A 10,600-nucleotide genomic window follows, 5' to 3' on the forward strand; every position below is an offset into this window, starting at 1 on the left:
CAAGCCGTCTCACAGACAGAACCGATCCCAAACACGTCCTGTCTTGGGGAGCAGCACCCTTGTTGGTAGCCCTTAAAGGAAGTCCCTGATGCTGAGTGCTCCACCCTCCAGTTCTAGCCGAGTGAAAACATCCTTCCTAACATCTCTGTCTCCCTGGGCACAGCGGTACCCGACTTCTCACCTCAGCCCACAGCCCCGGCAGTGCAGGGCCTTGGGACAGCCAAGCCACGTGGGACAGGGCTGGCTCAGGCTGCACACCCCCCACGAGGCAGGGGATGCCAGGCACAGTGCAAGCTCCTCGTGCCCTCCCTCTGGCTCTGCTGTTTTCCATCCTCTCACTTTAGGGAGAAGGGGTGCCCGGGGGCTGGTGTGTTGGGTGCGCATGTGCAGGTGCCCACGGAGGTCCTCAGGGCAGGGGAGGACAGCAACATCCTCGGGGCAGCAGGTCCCCATCGAGTCGGGATCACCAGGCTCCTGCTAAGAAGCGTGAGGAGCAGATGGTACCAAACAGTGCTCACCAGAATGATGCCGCCTCCTTCTTCACCGGTCTGAGTCCCACCACACTCCTTGCTGGTATAGGGGCTTTGGTGCGGCTGTGCCCAGGCAAGAGGAGGACGGACACAGCACTTGTTGAACCGCCTCAGCTCCTCACAGAGGAAAAGTTTCCTGCCAAACTGCCACCTGCGATGCCATCCTATCCCACTGACCCAGACTGGGGTTTTCACACCATGAATCTGCTGCTGTAACATGACTGGACAAAACGCCCATTTCCCCAAACAGAGGAAATCTTGATTTTCCATCTTTGTCATGGGCAAGACAAGCACTGCAGGAAGGTGTCTAATCAAGGGGCTTCGCCACGTGTCGTACAGCAGATCAGTCTCTGCTCGCTAATGCCCTTCCCTAGAGTTGCGGAGCAGCTGCTGAGGCTGGGCTTTCCTGTACAAGCCGCCGCACGGCCCCTGAGCCAAGGTGAAGGGCGAAGCAGCAGAAGATGGAGCAGATGTCTGCAGGTCACTGAGGTTAAAGCAGCCAGGAGACCCTGAGGGGGAGGGCGACGGTCATACAGAGCACACCCACGATGCCTTCCAAGTCTTGCACAGCCCCAGAGAGGCGCCCGGATCCGGAGTGATTTCCGGTAAGGATGTCCCTCAATGCAGAGCTTTCCAAAGCCTTTTGGACCACCTGGGATGAGGACAGCTGTGAGCAAGAGCCCTGGAGGTTTCCAGGGAAGACCTGTAGACGTTCGGGATCTTCTCTAGTACAGACTAAAGGAACATGGATTCTTCAGACTGTGCTTTAAAAATCAACTTACCGCACTAAAAAAAAGATGATAAAGCTAGATGCTAATCTTTCCATCAATTAGGTCACTCTATGACTGGAGCTCATTTGCCTTGCAAATACTCTATTGTTATATGCTGGGTCCCTCCCTACTCACTTAAATGATTAACTCCACCCCAGGAAAGAAGAACTTTTGCTGAAACTGCTGGAGGAGAGACAGATCCTGCCTCTGAAACCATGGGGCCTGTCAGCTACTCATCAGAGACCTATGACTTGGTGAGTCAGGCCCAGCTTTGCTTGATAATGGGGAGAGCAGGTAGAGCTGGGGTGGGCTGTAAGACCTGGTTTCTCTCTGTCCATCTTCTCACACTCCTGTTGGCAGAGGGAGAGCTCGAGCAATTTCTTACACCGGCACAATTGGCCCTTGCATCCCTTAAGTCCGGACTTGACGGACGGGGGGACTGCGAGCGACAGCGCGGTGCTTGCGGAGAGCCAGTGTAGCGTGGTAGCAGCCGTTGTGATCCAAGGGTGCCCGGTATTCCCTCGGGGACAGGGTCAAGCTCCCAGGACCTCGTGCACAGGCATTCTAGCGAGCACTGTCCCGGCGTGGGGACCCAGACCACAGTCGCTGCCGAAGGGCCAGGTGGCTCGCTGGAGAGCTGGGCTGCTGCAGCCCTGTCCCGCGCTGCCAGCCTGTCCCAGCCCCTGTTCCCCCTGCCCTGCTCTCTGCGCAGCCATTGACACAATGTGGGCATAAAACTCTCGTTCTGTCGGGTGCCTTGTGCACCAGCCATTGGTGGTGTAAATGACTCTGCACACAGTGTGCAGAGCCCTGCAAATCCCGTCTGGTGTCTTCACGTAACAGGAATATCCAAGGAAACCCGACGCTCTGTCCGCATGTGACAACCCTTGGTACGACCATACCCGCTCCTACCCCTGCTTGTCTTCTCCATGAACGGGCTGCTGTAGACTCTGCTGACAGGGGAGTACGCAGTATATTTGCAAGAGGGGAATTTTAAAGAAGGGAAGAGACATTGCAAGTACTTCTTCTAATAAGGGGCGATGACACCGTCTATTCTGCCCCGTAGTTCTCTCTCCTGCATTTGCAAGCGAAAGACAGCAGCTGCACCTTTTAGAGTATGTTGTTCTATCCAAGGGGAAGTCCACAGCAGCGCTATCATTAGCCTGGTTTTCAAATGTTGCAGCTCAGAGTTTATTTTTTAATACGGTGGCTCTCTGCAGCAGACTTCAGTTTTTGTTTAGTTTCTCTAAAGAGAGAAATGCTGGATTTGATTTTTAAAAGTTTTTTTATCCTTCCTTTGTCCTATACTCCAAGAAAGAGAGAGATGGCGGGGCAAGCCCTACCCTCCTTATTTTTTCCAATTCATCCAGTATAAAAATCCTTTCTGAACGGTGGTCGTTCCTTTAGAACTTTTTTGAAGACGACATTTCTCCCCCGACCTCTGCTGAAGTTCAGTGGCAGCGCTAATGCTTGCTGAGAGGTTAAAACCAAACTCAAACCTTTTTAATCTCCATGCTGGTTCATTCCTCCAGCTGAGCTCTCCATTGGGAATCTGTCCCACCACCAGGAATCCAGCGAAGTGGAAGCATGCTGCCCGCCCACCTGCAGCGTGTCACACGCTGTGAGTAAGCGGCTGCTTGGGGCAAAACTGCGTTTTTTAACACAGGGGGATTAAGCAGCACTGGGATTTGTTCTTTGTATGCAATACTTTCCAGAACGTTAGCTTGGTGATTTTACCTCTGCTGTGAATGATTTTAACTTACAAAGGAGACCACATGTGACAGAGGGGAAAGCTGGCTTTGGGATGGAGAGCCAACAGTTAGGTGCCACAGCAAGAACAGTATTATACCTTTTCTCGAATTTCCCACAGTTGTGTGTCACAAACTCACATTTCCCACCCCTGTCTCCTGGGAGCTTCCCAGGTTTGGCTCCCTGCCTGCAACAGGCCACAGATCTCACACGAGCAACACCACATTTGCTATGGTGGTGCTGTATGTTGTTTTATTTATACTCTGTGCTTGTAGCAGCAACCTGCTCACAGAGATTTGCAAAAAAGCCTCAACAAAAAGCCTGTCCTGTCAAAGCGGTGACACAAACCTTGCCCTGTGCACTCACCAGAAAGGATCGCTCGGCCTACTGAGCAAGCGTGGAAGGAAAAGCTATGAGAACATTTGCACCGAAAGGGCATTTATGTCAGTATCGCCCAGTGAGTGCAGCGAGGGCCTCACCTAAACTTTTGTACTGTACAGGACCACTCGTCTCCGTAAACTTTTAGAAGAGTAATGTGCCCAAAACGATAACCCTGTTTCTCCATAGCAATAAAGCTCTGCCGGCTTAGCCTTCCTCAGCTGCAGACTAGAGAAACAAAAACACAGTTGCAGAAAGGAAGGACCACTGAGATTTCCACCAGGTCCCTTGAGGTGCTGCAGCCCAGGTTTCATTGTAGTGGGACCGACGTGACTCAAGAGCCATAAAGACACCTGCGCTACAGTAACGTGGCATTGCTCTTACTCATGGGTTTCCCAAGTTCAGCACCTGGAGAGGGGATGAGCAGAAGCTCTGTCAGTAACTTCCACCGATGTGGGCAATTTCAGTTTTAGGGCTTTGGGAATGAAACGTGCTTCTCCCGGCCCTGGCATGAGCTAGAAGGGAATGACTCACGTGGAAAATCCCTAATAGTGTACAAGCTGCTTCTCTTCTGCAGCCAAATGTTTTGATCACTGGCAGTTGTGGGGAACTGAGAAAAGCAGCTGACATGCAGAGACCGGAATAGCTCTGAGATGTGGGTTAGAGGGGAAAAGGGATCCCCAAACAAAGACCACACAGGAACAGGCTTCCCAGGCATGCACTTAGCTGCTCAGTGACAGGAAAAGACACCACTTTATCGCCCACCTCCAAATCTGGCTGCCATCGTATTGCAGGAGACCTGTACAAAGGCCCTCCTGCACGCATGCCATGGACTTCTCCCATCCCAGATCAGGCAGCCGCCCGCTTCCAGCCTGAGAAACGTGAATCACAGCAGAGTCCCGAAACGCCTCGTCTTGTCACATTCAATGCATCTCCTGCAGCTCTGGTCCTTGCCCTTCCTGTCTCAGCCCAGACTCTGACTTTTCATCCTCTTTTATTTGTCTCCAACTCATCTCTGTCCGCTCCCACCCACGCTCACCGCTCTGCTCGGAGATACACATGAGAGGACGCCTCAGACACAGCTCAGCACACGCTTCCCCTGCCCGCGGCAAGTGGCTTACAGTAAGAGCCCTACCTGCCATCTTATCAGCAATCAGATGGTGTCTGATAGTGGCACTCAGCCTCCGCCCCTCCAGCTCTGAATGCAAGGTGATGCTGGAAACTGTTCAGCTGCCAAAGCCATTGAACACCCTGCAGGCTGCCCGTTCGCCCTCGCCGATGACACTGGCGGGGCTCCAGGCCACACTCTGACACTGCAGCCACCAAACCTGGCCATTTCCCATCAGTTCCCTTTTCCCTTTAGAGCTGGAACCCTCCAACCTCTCCCCAGTGAAGTTTCCCATTCCAACACATGTTCTCTTCGGGGTTTTCAGCACGGTCAGCCGTACGTCCTGAGCAGCCTGCTTTGGTTGCTGTACCAGATTGCCAACATTTTTTGGTTTGGTTTTGGTTTTTGGGGGGAAGATTCAAGGATCTGGCCCTGGCCAGGTTTCTGAGCGTGTTAGCAACTCCTGATGCAGGGTCTGGGTATGGACTAGGCAGGAAATATTTTCAAGCCAGGGAGAAAATAACCTGGGAGGGGTGTCTAAAGCCTTTTGTTTTTAGCAGCAATCTCCAGTCTCCAGAATCACCCCCTAAAGTGGAAAAATAATTGTTCTTTGGGAATACAAATGCTTCCCACCAAAGGCTTGCAGCCCCCTCTGTTACGTTAGGGGAAGAGAGTCATGTGTGTTTGAGGTTTTGGGCAGGGAGGAGGACTCCCGGCTCCCAAGAGGACCGGCTCTTGTCCGTTCGGGATGAAGCACTGTGGCATCACAGCACAGCGGCCACACCGCTGGGTGCAGAGCTGGTGGGGGACAGGACCGTGGCAAGACCGAGAGTAGCCTGGGCCAGACCAAAGTCTGTCTGGCTCAATGCTCTTTCTGGCAGTAGCCAGAGGCAGAGGCTGAGGGAAGAGGGCAAAGCTGGGCAAGCTTATTTGGCACTTTCCCCAAGGGCTCGCTCGCCCTCCTACTGTCTGCTGCTCGGGGACCACCTGAGCCAGCTGCCTGCCCTGCGCGTTCAGTAATGCTCCGTAGACTTCTTCCCCATCAAACTGCCCAGGCTCCCCTTGGAGCCACGCGGATGGTTTCAGCAGCACAGCAGTTCGAGATGAGTGCTGCTGCTGCGAAGTCACCTCCTTACCCCAGACAGTCGCGTGCGGAGGCACTCAGCACGTCACCCAGGGAAGGCTGCCCGAGAGAGAAGAGAGATACATCACCCTTCTCTAGCTAGGCACAACGCAGGACTCGAGGCTGGTCACAGTCATTTGGCTTAGCAGCACGTGGAGGGAGCAAAAACCCCCCAGATCAGGTCTAAAACTGTTCAAAGCAGGGCTAGTATTTTTAGATGGGAACTTTGGCTGAGGGAAGGAACAGCAGGTGCAAACGGCTACAGCTAGCAGTGAAAGGCATGATAGCAGCGAGCAGAGACTTCCGCTGTGGTTGATGCTGAAGTCTCGGCGCTGGTCTCCAGAGACGGTGTGGGTGGGGGAGCTCAGGGTAACTGCTGCCGAGCTCTTCCCAGTTGTCACTAATTTCTCAGCTTGCCACAAGCCTCTCGTGCCGCTCTCCTTTTGTGCTAATCTGCATCCGAGCACTTGGCTTTTGTGAACGCCCAGCTTCTGCGAGGGGCCTGAGGCCAGCTGGAGCGTGCCCTCTGTCTGGGGGCTCATCCCAAGCACGACTCCAGCTTCCTGGCACTCAGGACTTGCCCACCATCTCAGCCCGAATACAGGCTGTTCACCTGGCAAGGAGCTACAGCCGCACATCTGCGGCGGCCCTGTCACACTTTCCTTACCGGGTATCAGCCCGGGGTCCGAGTGGTGTTTTCAGATTCCCTTTCCTGCTCTGACTGCAATTAATTCAGAACCACAATGTTTACACACAGAACAGATTTCTCTTTCCAGCACCCACCCCTGTAGCCCTGGCACCACGGTGCCTCAGAGGTGTTCCTCGAGTCGAGTTTGAACACCCGCCCCACACCTTTCTCTGAGCGCCTGGAAAGCGATCCCAAGCGTGATGCTGCTGTCCCCACCTCGCCTGGCTCTGCCCCAGGCAGCTCCAAGGTCTCCGAGGAGGAGAGGCAGAAGGGCACAGGATCCGTGCACATAACATGCGGTACAGATGTGCTGTGTGGTGAATCCCACCACCTTTGTACCTGACAGCAGGCAGCGGGCAGGACAGGGACAGTCAGTGTCAGAAATGGGTGGAAAAATCAGGAAAGCTGGTAGAGAAAGGTTCCGTGCTGTGTGAGAAAGCAAAAGCCACCAGCAGGTAACTTGGCAAGAACCAGAAGATGAAACCGGTCGTCTGTCTGGACACCGGAACGTCCCCAATCACACTAGTTAAAGATTACAGACTGAGCAGCCCTCGCTATCGGAGATCAGGACAACCATCTCCGTGTGCTGCCGCTGCACCTTTTGACACCGCAGGGGCCTCCCAGGTCATCGCGCTGCAGACAGGCAGCACCTCCTCCTGACGCAGGCAGGCTGCAGGACATGGGGGTGCTCCGCTCCAGGTCTGCCAGGTACAGCTGAGGGATGGGGTTCCTGTGCTCAGAAACTCCCCTCCGGTAACCAGACTCTCTGTTCCCCAGAGCCAGGTGGAGCTGAGCGGTTACTACGAAGCCGAGAACACCACCCCCTCTTTGGAGGGCTACTTCTGCTTCAACCCAGCCTCATCTGTGGTCGGCAACCAGAGAGACCCCTTCAGAAAGGTCTTCATGCCCCTCATCTACCTGCTGATGTTTGTGTTGGGGACTGTGGGCAACGCCCTGGTCCTGGTCATTTTAGAGAGGTTCAAGCGGTCTCGCACTACCACAGAAAGCTTCCTTTTCCACCTCACCCTGGCCAACCTGGCACTATTGCTCACCTTCCCCTTCAGCGTGGTGGAGAGCTTGGCTGGGTGGGTATTTGGGAAGTTCCTCTGCAAGATCCTCAGTGCTGTCCACAAGATCAATTTCTACTGCAGTAGCATGCTGCTGGGGTGCATTGCGGTGGACCGCTACCTGGCCATCGTCTACGCCATCCACACTTACCGCAAACGCAGAGCTCGCTCCATCCACCTCACCTGCACGGCGGTCTGGCTCTGCTCACTGCTTCTGACCTTACCTGATCTCATCTTCATGGAAGTCTGGACGGATGACAGCAACCGCAGCATTTGCTATTTTCCAGAGGTTGGGATCGACGGCAACAACGCCTGGCTGGCGACCCGCTTCCTCTACCACACTGTGGGCTTCTTCATGCCCCTGCTGGTCATGTGTTACTGCTACACGGCCATCGTCCGGGCTCTGTGTCACTCCCAGCGCCTGCAGAGGCAGAAGGCTGTCCGCGTGGCCATCCTGGTCACAGGCGTCTTCCTGCTCTGCTGGAGCCCGTACCACATTGTCATCTTCCTGAACACACTTACCAAGCTGGAAGCCTTCACCAAGAACTGCCTCCTGGAAGACCAGCTGGACACAGCCATCATGGTGACAGAGGCCATTGGCTTCACGCACTGCTGCCTTAACCCCATCCTCTATGCCTTCATTGGAGTCAAGTTCCGTAATGATTTCTTCCGGATCCTGCAGGAGCTCGGTTGCATAAGCCAGGAGACCCTGCAGGAGATCCTGGAGGTGACAAGGAAGGGCAGCGGGATCGAGTCTGACAACACCACCTCTATCTCCACTTTCTAGCTGGGAAGGGCTGCCCACAGGGCAGAGCTGGCCTGGGGCTTGCCTTCCCAGCCACACACATGCTGTGGCCTCAGTCCTAAGTTTCACAAGCGTCCCCACCACTTTCTTCACTCCTCAGGGAACTGAGGTCCGATAGGCACCGAACACCCAAATCCCACCAGATACCTTCCCTGGCTCCTCCTGGTCCTCATACCTGTAGGAATCCATCTGGCAGCTATGGGTGAACATGAGCTGTCCAGTGGTCACTCTGGAAGGGTCGGATGAACCTCAGCGGGTTGAACCTGACATTTCCATCTCTCCCTCGAAAAACCTGACCGTGGGTGTCCTGTGCACAGAGCCAGGCATGAGACCGGGGTGCCAGAGACAAGGGAAAAAGTGCAGCCAAGTAAACGAGGAGTCGTGTCAGTGAGCAAGGACCGAGGACTAAAGCTAAGCAGGTCTCCATTTCACTGGTTCAGGTTGGTAGAGACATGCCCAAGGGAAGCAGTGGGACTCACTGGCCGTAGCAACTGGAATGAGAGATGCAGGTGGGACCAGCGGGGGATGCAAGGCTCACTCCAGTAGCACAGGCACGTGGTGCTGGACGGTCTCTGGCTGCAATATTGCTCCTCCTGCTGCATGACATCCCCCAGCCAGCTATGGCACGTCGATCTTCCCAACACAGCTCGTGCCAGGAGGTCCTGCCACAGACTGAAAGATTTGACTGTCACAGATTCCTTTCCTGACACCAGCCACATCCCTTTTCCCACTCATTTGATCTGTTTTACCGCTGTTTGTTAAGAGCTCCAGTGAGTGACTGCTGAACTGAACGCCTGACTACGCAGAGGTTTTCCTTTAAGGAAGAAAGCTGTCCGCAGAGACGGCTTCTGTCTTGTGACTGAGCACAGGGGAGATGAACCACACAGCTCTGGGAGGCTGAAGGTGTGACTTTTTTTTTTTTTTTTGCAGCTAACTGCATGGCAATTTGCGGGTTCTGAGAGCAAGGAGATCTACTGCCCCAGAGTAAGGAAGAGAGCTCGTTTGCATAATTTCTGTTTGTTTTTAGCAGGCTGAGAGGGAACATAGCCTTTTGCTTTGCACTGTGCTTTCTGGTATTTTTGCTCCACCTACATCTATGGGGCTTTCAGAGGTTCAGTGCATCCAGGTTGACACAGAACAAACCTGGGCGCTGATCTTGCCCTGAACCATGAGTATCCAGCAACTGCTCAGATCAGGGCTGCTTGATAAAAATTTGGTCGAAAATAAGAGCGGCGGCTTTCACTGTCATTAATTATTGCCCCGCAAGCGGGCATGTGGAGCAGTCCTAGCAGACTCGGGCAGCCTGTTTCTTCCTAGTGGGTCTTGTCACGGTATAATATTGCAGCATGGACACAGCGTTGCTCCCTTACACTTCTCTTGCTAGCGAAGCAGTGCTGTGGTCTGAACTGTACGAGAGCCGTATGTACCAACTGTCACGCGAGCACGACCCCCATCACGAGCACGCTTTAGAATCTGCTCTACCGTTCACCTCGTTTTTTAAGCAGTCGGAACAACGTCAGTTCTCCTGCTGCAGCAGGAATTTTGTGCTAAACCCACTTCTGAAGTTCAACCTGCTAACAAAGGGCTTGGTTGCAGCCGAACTTCACCGTACCCAAGGGCCCTGCTAAAAAGACCAGTCATTACAGAAGGGGTCACGTTACATCAGTCCAGCTCAGGCAGAGATCTCAATAGCTTGTTCTGAAATTGTGACTTGAGGGGAAAACTCCCCAAGCATAGGGCTTTTACACAAAGAGCAGTCCACCATTTCCTGCAGCGCCGCATCTTCAAAGCTGAAACCTGCAGGTAATGGCGACTGTAGTCGTCCAAGCACATATGTGCAGCAGAGGAAGAGCAGCTCTCTGAAGCCTGCCCTCACTATCTCCACGGTCGTACCTGTGAGCAAACCCGTTACAGACTCACTGTAAACACCTCCCCAGCTCCAGTTCTGATGGGAACTGTGTTCCTACACAAAAGTGTTACTGAAGAAATAAACAAACATGCGTAAACTTCTTACAGTGTTCACAAGGTAAGAAGGACACCTGCACGCAAAACAAGAGTGAACAGATTATGCATCTATTGTTACTATAGTTTTTAGTACTGGTATGTTGGTAAACTTTTAGAAAGTTTTGACGTGAGCTGTAATAAACAGTTAAATAATATTCTGCCTTCTCATGTATAGTGCTCGTAAGCAGTTGTCTGCCGTCATGTCACTTTTGCAAGGGAAATGCATCAGAGAGCACTAAGCGGGTTAACGGCACCTTTCTGACAAGCGTTGCCATCGCACACAGAGACCACAGGGCTCATAAGAGCACCCCAGCACCTTCACCAGTGCTGCAGAAGGCTCTGTTGCATTCAGGGTCAGCCCAGACCTACATTAGCTCC

The 10,600-nt window shown here is 53.5% G+C and overlaps 1 protein-coding gene across 1 annotated transcript; it reads left to right on the top strand.

Moving 5' to 3' along the window:
- The first annotated feature begins 1,450 nt into the window (after positions 1 to 1,450).
- On the top strand, positions 1,451 to 9,911 carry CXCR5 (C-X-C motif chemokine receptor 5). The gene is made up of 2 exons (XM_074848739.1): positions 1,451 to 1,554; positions 7,124 to 9,911. The coding sequence occupies exons 1-2, from the start codon at positions 1,516 to 1,518 to the stop codon at positions 8,198 to 8,200; spliced, it is 1,116 nt and encodes a 371-aa protein (XP_074704840.1). The 5' UTR covers positions 1,451 to 1,515; the 3' UTR covers positions 8,201 to 9,911.
- The last annotated feature ends 689 nt before the right edge of the window (positions 9,912 to 10,600 follow it).

Source organism: Strix aluco, chromosome 23 (genome assembly GCF_031877795.1).
Source record: "Strix aluco isolate bStrAlu1 chromosome 23, bStrAlu1.hap1, whole genome shotgun sequence".
NCBI classification, from domain to species: domain Eukaryota; kingdom Metazoa; phylum Chordata; class Aves; order Strigiformes; family Strigidae; genus Strix; species Strix aluco.